Raw genomic sequence first — 15,315 nt, 5'->3', positions numbered from 1 at the left:
CCAAGTGGGATTCATCCCAGGAATGCAAGGATGGTTCAACATACGCAAATCAATAAATGTAATCCACCATATCAATAAAGCCAAAAATAAGAATCACATGATCATCTCTATAGATGCAGAAAAAGCCTTCGATAAGGTCCAACACTTATTCATGATAAGAACTTTACAGAAAATTGGAATAGATGGTCTTTACCTCAATATAATAAAGGCCATTTATGACAAACCAACAGCCAGCATCATACTAAATGGCCAAAAATTGAAAGCCTTTACTTTAAAATCAGGCACAAGACAAGGATGTCCTTTATCACCACTCCTATTTAATATAGTACTGGAAGTACTAGCCAGAGCAATTAGGCAAGAAAGAGAAATAAAAGGGGTAAAGATAGGAAAAGAAGAAGTTAAATTATCATTGTTTGCAGATGACGTGGTACTCTACATAGAAGACCCCCTAAACTCCATTGAAAGACTCTTAGATACAATAAATAAATTCAGTAATGTGGCTGGATACAAAATCAATACTCAGAAATCAATAGCATTCCTATACACGAACAACAAAATCACAGAGAGGGAAATAAGAGAAACTGGACTATTCACATTAGCAAGCAAAAAAATGAAATATTTAGGAATTACTCTTACGAAAGAAGTGAAAGACTTATACAGTGAAAATTATAATACACTGAAAAAGGAAATTGAGGATGATCTCAGAAAATGGAAAGACATCCCTTGCTCATGGATAGGAAGAACAAACATTGTGAAAATGGCCATTCTCCCAAAACTGTTATACAGATTCAATGCAATCCCAATAGAAATACCATCAACATACCTTATAGATCTAGAGAAATCACTCCTAAGTTTCATCTGGAACCAGAAGAGACCTAGAATCGCAAAGGCAATTCTAAGCAGCAAAGACAAAGCAGGAGGCATCACAATCCCTGACTTGAAGTTATACTACAAAGCAACAGTAGTAAAATCAACATGGTATTGGAATCAAAATAAAGCCGCAAATGAATGGAATAGATTAGAAGATACAACCACAACTACAAACACACTCAACCACCTTATCTTTGATAAAGGAGCAAAGCAGGTTCACTGGAAGAACGACAGTCTCTTTAATAAATGGTGCTGGAAAAACTGGCTCTCCATTTGCCGAAAACTAAAGCTAGACCCATGCCTATCACCATGTACTAAATTAAAATCTAAATGGGTCAAAAATCTGAATATTAAAACAGAAACATAAATCTATTGGAAGACAAATTGGGTAGAAACCTTGGAGACATAGGAGTAGGTAGAGAATTCATGAACAGGACTCAAACCGCACAGGAAATACTTCCCAGAATCAATAACTGGGACCACTTCTTATTAAAAAGTTTCTGCATGTCAAAAGAAATCTCTAACATAGTGAAAAGAAAACCCACAAACTGGGAAAAGATTTTAGTTAACTCTCTCTCAGACAAGGGACTCTTGTCTAAAACATATAAAGAATTAAAAATCTCAGACCTCCAAAATTCAAAGATCCAATCCAAAAATGGGCATCTGAGATGAATACGCACTTCTCAGATGAAGAAATGCAAATGGCAGATAAATACATGAAAAAATGCTCATCATCATTGATCATTAGAGAAATGCAAATTAAAACCACACTGAGATACCATCTCACTCCTGAAAGAATGGCCAGGATCAAGAAAACCAACAACAACAAATGCTGGAGAGGCTGTGGGGAAAAAGGAACTCTCCTGCACTGTTGGTGGGAGTGTAGACTGGTATAGCCTTTGTGGAGGACTGTCTGGAGATTTCTCAAAAAGTTGGGATTGGAAATCCCATTTATTCCAGCTATTCCACTTCTAGGCGTATTCCCAGAAGAACTGAAAGCATCATACCACAGTAATATATGTGCACCTATGTTTATAGCAGCACAATTTGTAATTGTCAGATCGTGGAAACAACCCAAGTGTCCATCAACTGAGGAATGAATAAAAAAGTTGTGGTATTTCTATACAATGGAGTATTATTCAGCTATAAAGAAGGATCACATTGAGATATTTATCAATAAATGGGCGCAGCTTGAGACCGTACTCATAAGTGAAATAAATCAATCTCGCATGTGTGAATACCGAATAGTTTTCCTAATGTAAGTAATGATTCAAATATATAAAAATATGTGGTAATCATGATTCCCCATTATGTGGCCTTGAAGCCTTATAAAGTTTTCACTTATTAATTAGAAAGGCTTTATTCTGGGCTTCTTGATATGCAAATAGTTGAAGCTATATGCGGGCAATTCTAAGCAGCAAAGACAAAGCAGGAGGCATCACAATCCCTGACTTGAAGTTATACTACAAAGCAACAGTAGTAAAATCAACATGGTATTGGAATCAAAATAAAGCCGCAAATGAATGGAATAGATTAGAAGATACAACCACAACTACGAACACACTCAACCACCTTATTTTTGATAAAGGAGCCAAGCAGGTTCACTGGAAGAACGACAGTCTCTTAAATAAATGGTGCTGGAAAAACTGGCTCTCCATTTGCCGAAAACTAAAGCTAGACCCATGTCTATCACCATGTACTAAATTAAAATGTAAATGGGTCAAAGATCTGAATATTAAAACAGAAACACTAAATCTATTGGAAGACAAAATAGGTAGAAACCTTGGAGACATAGGAGTAGGTAAAGGATTCATGAACAGGACTCAAACCGCACGGGAAATACTTCCCAGAATCAATAACTGGGACCACTTCTTATTAAAAAGTTTCTGCATGTCAAAAGAAATCTCCAGCATAGTGAAAAGAAAACCCACAAACTGGGAAAAGATTTTAGTGAACTCTCTCTCAGACAAGGGCCTCTTGTCTAAAACATACAAAGAATTAAAGAAACTCAGACCTCCGAAATTCAAAGATCCAATCCAAAAATGGGCATCTGAGATGAATATGCAATTCTCAGATGAAGAAATGCAAATGGCAAATAAATACATGAAAAAATGCTCATCATCATTGGTCATTAGAGAAATGCAAATTAAAACCACACTGAGATACCATCTCACTCCTGAAAGAATGGCCAGGATCAAGAAAACCGACAACAAATGCTGGAGAGGCTGTGGGGAAAAAGGAACTCTCCTGCACTGCTGGTGGGAGTGTAGACTGGTACAGCCTTTGTGGAGATCTGTCTGGAGATTTCTCAAAACGTTGGGACTGGAAATCCCATTTATTCCAGCTATTCCACTTCTAGGCATATTCCCAGAAGAACTGAAAGCATCATACCACAGTGATATATGTGCACCTATGTTTATAGCAGCACAATTTGTAATCGCCAGATCTTGGAAACAACCCAAGTGCCCATCAACTGAGGAATGGATAAAAAAGTTGTGGTATTTCTATACAATGGAGTATTATTCAGCTATAAAGAAGGATCACATTGAGATATTTATCAATAAATGGGCGCAGCTTGAGACCATACTCATTAGTGAAATAAATCAATCTCGCATGTGTGAATACCGAATAGTTTCCCTAATGTAAATAATGATTCAAATATATAAAAATATGTGGTAATCATGATTCCCCATTAGGTGGCCTTGAAGCCTTACAAAGTTTTCACTCATTAATTAGAAAGGCTTTATTCTGGGCTTCTTGATATGAAAATATTTGAAGCTAGAGTATATGTAGTTTTACCCAAATATTTCAAGGAAAAAGACACTATGGTAACTACTATTAAGTCAGGTTATAAGGTGGTGAAGTACTAGGTTATTGAAACAGTCATGCTGTGACCTCTATTGTTATATTGTTATGTCCTGTTTTATCTCAATCTCTCCCTTATTGTTTCAAAAAAAATTATTTAGTCATTTCTTATGTTTGTCTTAATTAAAGAAAAAATTCAAAAAAATTAGGATATATAAATAGTAACTCTTTTCGATTTCCTATTAACTTGTTTTGAAGTCCTGTAGTACTCCCACGATCTTGTTTTGACTGATTAGACTCTGTTCCATTCTATATGATAGTATCAAGTTTGAAGACATAAGCAACTACTTTGAAGACAATAAGATTCACTAAGATACCCATTCTGGTTTGAGTATTGTCTTCTTTGGAAGTCCTGTAATGTTTACAATGCCTAAGTTTTATTGGTCTTGTTCTCTACTGTTTTGTCCAACTTTATAATATCTAATAAGATAGACAATTCTTTTTAAGGAAACAAGGGACAACGTTGATAACCATTGTTGATAAACTTGTACTCTGTTCTACACCATGTGCTATGTCTATCCTTGGTATTGACTGACAGCTTCGTTTTGCCATATTTGACTGTATTCTCCCCCCCCCCCCCAAAGAAAGTAATAAGCACTAAGGAGTAATAAAATCCAAGATGTGTAAATTTTGTTGTAAAAAAGAGAGGGAAAAAAAAAAGAAAAAGAGCTCTAACGGATATAACAGCAAGTGTGTTTGGGGGTGTTAAATAGCTGACTTTATCAATGTTTTTGGAACATTGAACACAGCTGTTTGCAGTCTCCCTGTTTGAATGTCCACCTTGTGTTCTTTGATACTGTGATTTGAGGAACTATTTTCAAGAAAATAGTGTGTAATCTACTAGCAGGTAATTTCTTACTGTTATGGTTTTTTGTTTTGTTTTGTTTTGTTTTGTAGTTCTGTATTGCGTGTACCCTTACGCCGCTTTGGTTTGTTTTGTGTTTTTCTCTTTTTCCTCTTAAATAAAAAAAAAGAATATATTTGGCTTATATATTAAAATAAGAATATAAGAATATATATTAATGTAAGAATATATTAATATAAGAATATATTTGGGCTTCTCAAGTGATTATTCACTGAGTATGTCTTTAAAGATTGACTCACACAGGACAGCTGTAGATAGATAGATACTTTACTGTTCTATAAAATTAGAGAAATATAAAGGGCAGTATTGACTAGGAAATACTATAAATATAATATATATTTATATATAATATAAATAGACTCCTTGTCTTGGAGTCTACAAAACCAAATTAAAACCTGGGAGTGATGATGCAGACCTGGAATCCAGGCATTATTGGGGGCTTGAGACAAAATTGTCACAAGTTGAGAGCAGTCTGGGCAATGACGTGATTATTTAAGTTTAAAAGGAGTGGTGCTGTAGCTAAGTGTTAAGGTCTTGAATTCAAGAATCAGGTCTAAAACTTGGCAGAAAATTGTTTTATGAAAAAAGCCAAGAACACAAAAGAAAAGAACACAGTTTTCCTCAAGTACTTCTCTGAAATTCTCTGAATGGTTCAGTTAATGGAGCAGAAATAATGAACAACTAATAATAATTTGAATTTCTCAATATATATGGAGAAGTGTGAAGTGTCATGATGATCAGTATGCCACAATGCAGAAAAACTACTGCCTCCTAAGATATATGACTTTCCTGGCTCATGAAGACACCATGGGGAAGACATTGGCTGCCACCACCTGGAGTCTCATTATTATGATAGCTGCTATTCTTGCTCTCTTTGTGAAGCATAGAAACACTCCCATTGTGAAGGCCAGTTATTGGGCTCTGAGCTACATCCTGCTCATATGCCTCACCTTCTGTTTACTCTGCACCTTAATCTTCATTGGCCATCCCTACACAGCCACCTATATATTCCAGCAGACCACATTTGGATTTGTGTTCACTGTAGCTCTTTCTATTGTCTCAGCCGAGTATCACTGTTTCTGGCCTTCAAGTCACTGTTCCAGGCAGAATGATGAGGTAATTGGTGGTATCGGGGGAAGCAATTTCCACCATCCCCATCTGCCCCCTGATCCAACTCACTCTTTGTGGCTTCTGGATGGAGACAAATCCACCCTACATTGACACAGACACAGACTCTAAACATGGCCACATCATCATCTTGTGCAACAAGGGCTCCCTCAATGCCTTCTACTGTGTCCTGGAATACCTGGGCTCCTTGGGCCCCGTCAGCTTCATGATGGCTTTCCTGGCCAGGACCCTGCTTGACACACTCAATGAAGCCAAGTTTCTGACATTCAACATGTTGGTGTTCTGCAGTATATGTGTCACCTTTTTCCTGTGTACCACAGGAGCAAGGGGAAAGTGATGGTGGCCATGGAGGTCTTCTCCATCTGGCCTCTGGTGCAGGGTTGCTGGGCTGCATTTTTGTGCCTATGTGCTACATTGTTTCATTAAGACCAGGTAGGAATTCTCTGCATGGATTCAGAGATAAAAGGCATTCTGGTATAAAATAAACCTTCCTAGTTTAAAAAAATCATTTCTAAAATATATAGTGGTTTCATGTTAAATTTGAATTTTTTGGTAGTTCTTAGATGAAACCATCACTAAACATCTAGCTCTTACTTTTTTCTATAATAGTATTAATGTTACCAACAACTGTAAAAATCACCATTTCATTTTGTATATTCTTCAAATTTCTTGTTCTATAAATTTTTCAATAAATCTTTTTATTGGTGGTTAAGGTTGAGTGTAGTACTTAATTTTATTTTGAATTGCACTTCTTTTCAATCATTTTTACTATGGTAACTTCTTTTTCAGATCACTAAATTTCTTTTTTTTTTCTAATGTATCTCATTGTGTTTTTCTTTTTTTCTCTTCAATCATTAGCTAGCCTTAAACATGCTGATTCAGCTTTATTTTTGATATCTGGGTTTGTAGATCCTTTTTTGCACTTGGCTGAAAATATTTATGATATCAAATACTCTTGCATCTAAGATGGCACCAATTTAAGTTATGTATTAAATTCATGAAAATTCTGTGGAGCAATACAATGAATTTTCATAGCAGCCCTTGTCTTTTTTAATATTTGTATTATTTAAATTACATTTTCCAATGTGAGACTTGTGTCAACATGTCTTTCTCTTGATTTGTATTTAATACATACAAATTATTATACACAATGTTTTCTCCTTATATTCATTCTTCTTGAGTTCTTAAGAAATTTTTTAATGCAGAAAGAAATAATATTTTCTACCATATATTAATTTACTCAATATTTTCTAAGAGACCATTATTTGTTGAATCAATTGACCAAAATTTTGGCTGCATATTTGCATTTTTTAATTCCTTGTGTTTTTAATTCACTTGACCTTGTGATCATCATTTGCCTTCTTTTTTAAAAATTTTATTTAAAAGGAAAATAGAAAAAACACAAAACAGTGTAAGGGCACAAGTAATACAGAACTACAAAAAACAAAACAGTAAGAAATCACCAGTTAATAGATTATACTTTATTATCTTAGAGATAGTTGCTCCAGTCACAGGATCAAAGCATACTAAGTGGACAATCAAACAGTGAGACTGCAAACAGTTGTGTTCAATGATCTAATCAAAATATTAACATAGTCATCTATCTTAACACACCTAAACACACTTGCAGTTGTATCCTTTAGAGCACTTTTTTCCCTCTCTTTTTTACAACAAAATGTACACATTTGGGGTTTTATTACTCCCATAGTTCTTATTAAGTTTTGGAAGAGAATGAAACCAAATATGACAAAACAAAGTTGTCAGTCAAAACAAAGGATAGACATACCACATGAGGTAAAAACAGAGTACAAGGTTATCAACAATGGTTACCATAATGCCTCTTCCTTTCTTAAAAAGAATTGCTTATATCATTAGGTATTATAAAGTTGAGCAAAACAGTACAGAACAAGACCAATAAAACCTAAACATTGTAAACATTAAAGGACTTCAAAATAAGATAATAGTCAAACCAGAATGGGCATCAAAGTGAATCTTATTGCCTTCAAAGTAGTTGCCTATAACCTGAGACTTGATACTATCAAACAGAATGGAACAGAGTCTAATCAGTCAAAACAAGATAGTCATCATTTGTCTCCTATACTCTTGTGTTTTTCACTTTCTTCTGGATTTTCATTACATGGCTAATGCTGTGCTTTTTTTAAATAAAGATGACCCAAAGAGCCTTGCAAAATCTGCAGAATTTTAATTAATTCCTGGTGAACCTATTTCATGCTTAGTAATACATTTATTTAGCAATTAAAATTTTAGAAATTTTATAAATAATGCATCTTTGATTATCAGTAAGTGAAAATTTAATTGTTCTTGGTGTGCTCTGTTCATAGTATTCTTTCCAAAGACAACTTTGAGCATATTTGAATTTAGTGTCTGCATATATTTTCAATGAATTGATGAAGGGTGTTTCTTTGTAGTTCCATTCCTGTTGGAATTTTCATTAGCATACACAGTTAAAATCATTTCCAAAATGATAGGAAGAACTAACTGGATGAGAGCATTGATGGATTAGTGAGTGGAAAGGTGTAGGGAAGAGAAAGTGTGAGACAATGTCATCAAAAATTAACTGATAATAAATATTGGCGAGGCTGTGGGGACAAAGGAATGCTTCTGCACTGTTGGTGGTAGTGTAGCCTTATGCAGCCAGTATGGAAATCAATATGGAGATTCCTCAAAAACCAGGATTAGAAGTTCCATTCAACCCAGCTATTTCTCTCCTGGGTATTTTCCCCAAATAATTGAAAATATCAGGCCATAGTAATGTATGCGCACTCATGTTCATAGCAGCACAATTTGTAATAGCTAAATCTTGGAAACAACCTAAATGCTCATCAACTGCTGAATGGATGAAAAAGATTTGGTATTTTTATATAATGCAGTATTACTCAGATATAAAAAGAATGATCTTGAGGCCTTTAGCAGTAAACGGAGGTTACTTGAGACTATCCTCTTATGTAAAATAAGTAAAACTCACTTGTAAATATCACATTGTCCCTCTAGTGTAAAAATATTAAAAACTAAAAGAATAATAGGATCCAAAATATATAATAGATTCATATAAATCAAAGCAAAGGAAACTGCTCTAAAGGATATAACTCTATGTATGTTTAAGTGTGTAAGATAGATGACTATATTAGTAAGTTTATTAGAACATTGGAAAGAATGGTTTGCACTGTCAATGTTTGACTGTCAGTCCACATTTTTTCTTTTATTTTATAATATGAAAAACTAGTTCCAAGAGGATAATATATAACTTATCAACCAGTGATTTCTTAGTATTAATATTTCTTTGAAAATTATGTATTATTTCTATCCTTTTTTTCTGTTTTGTCTTTTTTTTCTTTAAATAAAAATAAGATTAAAAATTGGAGTAGTCCATCAATAAGTGAATAGAAAAATGGACAAAAGGTAAATAGGCAAATGGAGAATTTTAATGTTTATTATAATTTTTTAAAAGTTCACTTGTAGTCTCTCTAATTTTAGTTCATTTGCCATTATATACATTTCCTCTTTTGCCTACATGTGCTAAAGTATAGTTGCCCTTGTTGCTTGCTAAATCCTGCCAAGGCCTCACCCTATGTACTGGTCATACTGATTCATTTGTGGAAAATAAACTTCATCTTACCCAGAATTTTATCATATAATCTTTTACTCATTTATGTTTTCTCTTTGTCAAATGTAAGCACAATCTTTGCATTAACTTAAATATTTAATTGTATTTTTCACAGTGCATCTTGTCTCAGGAGGAAAATTCTTCAGTATATGTTTAATTTGACAAATTTTAAGAAGTTGACTGTGTATTAATCAGTATTCAACAGAGAGTTCTGGGGAATCTTGCTAGCATAGTTTTGTGAGTACATCTTGGCCATATTAGATTCTGATAAAGAAAAGAAACTTCTTCACCTATTGGCAATAGATGTTATTTTCAGAAACAATCTAGGGATATTCATTCTGGGGAGTTTACTGTGAAGAACTCATTTACATGCACTTTCCTCTGCCTGAGTCAAAGCAGGCAGAGTGAGGATAAAAAACTAAAGTCCAGTCTTAAATAATTCTAAACACATCAGTTACAATTTCCCAAAGAATCCTTGGAGACTGACCTCTGAAAAGTCAATGCACATATTCTTTTAGACTGTTCAGAAAAACAGAGGAAACTCTTCTCCTTCACCCCCCAAATTTATGCTTTTTCTCCTGTTGCATATAAACAACATGTTCATCTGCGCATAGTCATGCAGACTGCAGGCACACCTGTTGTGATGTGGGAGGGTGGGAACATGTATCAGAGACTAGCAGAGACATCAAAGCAAGATTTTCTCTCGAAACAACTGAAAGAAAACAACAAAAAACAGAGCAGAGCTAGAAGTACAGTTCAGTGGTAAAGTTCCTTTGAGCCTTAACATTCCTACCTCTACCTATATTCATTTACAGAAGTGAAAATCTTTGTTGTATATTTTTTTTCATTACTCTTCATTCTTTCTTCCTGACATCAAATACAAGGATACACTGATATATGGGTTAGTAGACAATTTTCTCCTAATTGAAGTAATCTCTTTCCATTTAAAAATTTCATTTATATGTGGTTGGATATAAAAACACTTTTCCCCTCGCTCCTTCTAACAGCTCAGAGCCTCACATACTCCATAGTTTCTCAGTGACAATTAGCATTAGTCATTTCACCTTTTTGGGAGCCACCAAAGCTGTAAATTGGCCCCACCTGCACAGGCTGACTACCCAGGTCCAAGCACAAAGAACACCTGGGTTTGTTGCAAGAAGAAATCAATCTAATCCTCAAAATTAGCTAAGGAAGTAGTGGAGGGGGACAAAGGGACCATTCCTCACTAGAGAAATGATTAACTTTAACTGAATCACAAGCAGCAACTTCTACAGTTTCAGCTCAGAGAAATTTTGCGTGTCGTAAGTTGAAACTCACACTTACTTTTTCTTTCCCTTGCAATTGGTGCTAAAGAAGCCAGATGGGCAGGGGAGTACATGGAGGATTTTCAACGTATCTATCCTATTACTGAGATTTTTGTCCCCAGTAATCCAAGACAAGGTTTGATCACTCAGGTCATTAATCAAAATTCTGAAGTAAAAGGATAAAAGGTTATTTGTTTCAGCAGCAAAACAAGGGACCTTTTCCCTGAGATTGCTCTGCTGCATCTGTAAGGGTAGCACAGCCATTGTCTCACCCTTCAACAAAACTTCTACTCTCTGTTCAAAGTTTAGATGTGGAAATCATTATGCTACCTGGTGTAGATTCAAAAGTATTGTAGAATGTCAACCTATTCCAGAGAACTTCCAGCAGAAACTGCCCCAGCACTGCCAGTTGCAGGGGTGCTATGACTCGTACAACTTCACTGAGATGGCATAGCCCTATGTAACATGACACCTTCTTGTGATTGGGAAATATTGTGGACCTGATTTGCAGTTTGCTGATTTTTATTTAAAACTACAGTGGTAAATTTCAAATAACCAATATCATACCAACTAGCTTGCAAAACTTCTAAAACTTCAGCATTTGGCTTTCACAAGTTGATAATAAACTCTTTTTAGCATATATCATTGTCTCACTGTGGTTTTGTAATAGGTCTTGATATCTGGTAGTGTAAATTCTCAAAATATGCTTTTCAAAAAGTTGTGGTTTACTTTAGAGTTTCTTCAAGTTCATAATCAATATAACTCTGCACTTATTTATATCTCTTTTGTTTTCTTATATCAATTTTTCAGTTTTCAATACACGGACATTGCACACAGTAGTCATATATGTAACTGTTATGTAGGTTTTCATGCTTTTACAAATCTTTTTATTTATCTTTAATTTGAAAAACAAAACACAGAAGAGTACAACTGATACAGAACTTCATAAACAAGTGGGAATTTAATACAAGTTAATATATCGTATGTTATTATATTTGAAGTACTTGTTCATATTACAAGATTTAGGCAAAAAATGATCAAACAGTCAAACAAATCCTTTATACATTCCTATAAAAATGATATCTGTGGCTACAGAGGTGCAACTGCCATATACCCTTGTGGTGGGCTGTACTGGAGTCCATCCTCAACAATGAGATGGACATTGAACTCTTCCAGTCACTATCAACAAAGTGTTGGTGTGGGGTGGTGAGTTTAAGGAAAACATTTATTCACTCAGGCTGCAAGCTGCATCTGGTATGGGGCCTGGCCCCTAGTCCCAAAGTGACAAGGTATGAGCCACACTCAGAGACAAAAGCGGTAAGCAGGAGACCTAAAGCATCTAAATATGAGATAGGTTGTTTTCCTACATTGACTGACAGTGGCCCGACCCATACAAGTACTACTTTGCAAATATTTTGTAAAACTTTTCACATGTCTCCTACCACACAAATTTCTTATTATCCTCAAAGTATAAAAATTTTTAACAGCTATTTTGAAGAAAATATGTCATCACAATAGTTAGTGCTGATTTATTATTATCTTGTTTTGAAGCTCCACCAAACTATTGCTCTTCTGTCTCTATTGGTTTATCATAATGTATCTTGCTGGATGTTATTATATGTGATAGAATAAACAAAAATTATTATAGGCAAATAGATAATATAGAAGCCATTGTTCATTTTCTGTTAGCTGGTTCTAAGTACCCTACAATGCTTTCATCCACTTGAATGGTTTTACATTGACTTTATATATTTGAAGCTATAGTATATGAAGATATATTTAAATATTTCAAGGAAAAAGACACTATGGTAACTACTATTAAGTCAGTTTATGTGGTGGTGAAGCACTAGGTTGCGGAAACTGTCATGCTTTGACCTGTATTATTATGTTATGTCCTCTTTTATTTCAATCTCTCCCTTATTCATTAAAAATTATTTAGTTATTTTTTATGATTTTTTTAATTAAAGGGAAAAATAAAAATATTAGCAGGATATATTATAGTAACATTTTTGATTTCCTATTAACTTGATTTGAAGTCCTATAATACTCCCACTATCTTGTTTTGACTGATTAGACTCTGTTCCATTCTGTATGATAGTATCAAGTCTCAGGTTATAGGCAACTACTTTGAAGGCAATAAGATTCACTATGATGCCCATTCTAGTTTGACTATTATCTTCTTTTGAAGTCCTTTAATGTTTACAATGTTTAGATTTTATTGGTCTTGCTCTGTACTGTTTTGCTCAACTTTATAATACCTAATGATATAAGCAATTCCCTGTAAGAAAGGAAGAGGCATTATGGTAACCATTGTTGATAACCTTGTACTCTGTTTTTACATCATGTGCTATGTCTATTCTTTGTTTTGACTGGCAGCTTTGTTTTATCATATTTGGTTTTATTTTCTTCCAAAAAAAGTAATAAGAACCAAGGAATAATAAAACACAAAATGTGTAAAGTGTGTTGTAAAAAAGAGAGGGGGAAAAAAGTGCTCTAAAGGATACAACTGCAAGTGTGTTTAGGGGTGTTAAATAGATGACCATATTAATGTTTTTGGTTGCATCATTGAACACAGCTGTTTACAGTCTCACTATTTGAATGTTCACTTTGTATGCTTTGATCCTGTGACTTGAGCAACTATCTCTAAGATGATAATGTGTAATCTATTAACTGGTGATTTCTTACTGTTTTTTTGTAGTTCTGTATTACTTGTATCCTTACACTGCTTTGTTTTATTTTGTTTTTTTTCCTTTTTAATTTAAATAAAATTAAACAAAGAAATCTCTACTGATTGATGTACAATAAACTGTGAAGTGTCTATTTGAAGTTATTACTTCTAAAATCATGAAAAGATACTGTAGTTCAATTTGGTTAAAAATATATTGAGTGTACTCTGATTTTCTAAGGCATTTGTCAGTCTGCTTGCGCATCTATTTGTCTGTTTGTCCAATCTGTTAAGTTGTTGTTGGGAGTTGCTGAGCTAGTCATCATTTACCTGTGGAGCTGAAAGCCTAAGTGCCCAGACAACTGTGCCCCAAGGACACAAAGTGCCTGTGAAATGCACTGAGAGTATAGAGTGCTAGAAGTGAACAGATGTTCCAGCCCAGAGAACACTGGGCCTGAAAAGTGAGCTAGTTAAGCAAATGGGCATAAAGTAGCCACCCAGAAACTTAGAGAGCTCTCACTGACATCAAGTTGTAAACTTGTTCTTTTGTTTCTTTATCATACTCATGAACAGCTGTTTCTTTTATTTTAGCTCAATAATTTTTCACTTTTCTTTTTTCTTTTGCATTATTTGATCATTTGATCAAAGTTTAACTTGGGTTATAGATTTAAAAAAATGCTCCCACCTGGGTTGCCAACTGGTCCAAATGATGCTAAAAGTGCTTGTATAATTTAATGTATATTGTTTGTTATAACTTGAGAGTTGCTCACTATTCAAAAATAATGTTAAATATTGTGATTGGGTTTTCATAAGTCATCAAGAAATCATCAATATTTTTTTTTTACAAATTCCCTTGGGTTGAGGGAAGGTCATGAAAACGATTCCAATTGGTGAATAAGAAAGTAGTTGCCTTATAAAATTAGAGAGATAAATGGGTGAAGAGGATAGACAATTATTTTGGACCTAGCCCTTCAAGATCAATTAGGGCCCAGAAAATTAAAAAATAATCCTTTGCTGTGTTATCTCATACTTGGTGAGTCTCTGGTATTTTGATCAAGAATACTGCAAGACCATCGTAGGTACGTGATGCACCTAAGGAAAGTCACCCCGGAGAGAAAACTCTCCCAGGCTTTCACAGTAAGCAGTTTGGTCAGGCAATGGCTGTGAATCACTCAGACCATTGACACTAACAGAAGTACTAAGACGTTTTGTGCATGGTTCTAAGGTATTTCTGAGGACACATTACTGACCTTGATAGACAGCAACATACTGATGTAATTAATATAGATTTCACCTTAACCTGTTTTTGAACATTCTGCAGAAATGTACAATAAGAGATATAAAACTCACTAACATCTTTTGACCATTGCAGAACATTCTGGTAACTGATTACAGTTATGGATTATTGGATTATATAGAATTTCAAAAATTAAGTGCAGGGACCTGAAATCCTTCAACTGGAAATATGTAACCAAAATAGAAACAGTTCAAAAATAAAAAAGATCTTTTACAAAATTCTCCAAACAAAGTTCCTCCAACTTCAACTGACCATGCATTGCTCTCAACAACAAAACAAAAAGTGGGAGATGTTGGGAGCCATTAAAGCCAAAAACAGACCACACCTGTGGGAGGTGGCCAGCCAGTTCTAAAACAAAGACTGCTCAGAATGAGTCACAAAAAGATGTAATTCAAGGCACCTGAACATCATCCACTTAGGTTGCCATACAGGCAGATTGCTAGGCAATGGAGATTCACATAATATTAAACTGCTAAATATATAAACAGTCTTACAGTGATGGGGCAGTTCTTTTCCTCCTATCAGGAGAGAAGGCTACACCTGACCCCAGATTTAGTCTTTTCTTTATTTTCTCATTGTCTTGTGGTCCTTTCCACTGGGAACATCAAGAGCCATGCTGGTCACAACACGTCTATTTCAGGTAAGATATTTAGATAATGTCAGTACCTCAAGACTGAAATCTACCTGTTCTTTTAC

At 34.6% G+C, this 15,315-nt stretch overlaps 1 protein-coding gene across 1 annotated transcript in view; it reads left to right on the top strand.

The window, feature by feature from the left end:
- Positions 1–5,407: 5,407 nt before the first annotated feature.
- The window catches only part of LOC134475137 (vomeronasal type-2 receptor 116-like), a 51,006-nt gene continuing 41,098 nt past the window's right edge, over positions 5,408–15,315 (top strand). Inside the window, exons 1-2 of the mRNA XM_063244523.1 lie at positions 5,408–5,716; positions 5,802–6,001. Of these exons, the coding sequence (XP_063100593.1) occupies positions 5,408–5,716; positions 5,802–6,001 (509 nt within the window). The remainder of the gene's footprint in view (positions 5,717–5,801; positions 6,002–15,315) is intronic.

The sequence above is a fragment of the Cavia porcellus genome, unplaced genomic scaffold (genome assembly GCF_034190915.1).
Source record: "Cavia porcellus strain 051 isolate PalLab524CR breed Dunkin Hartley unplaced genomic scaffold, mCavPor4.1 scaffold_133, whole genome shotgun sequence".
NCBI lineage: Eukaryota > Metazoa > Chordata > Mammalia > Rodentia > Caviidae > Cavia > Cavia porcellus.
Note: the sequence above shows the minus strand (reverse complement) of the source record. Positions and strands in the feature narration are given on the sequence as shown.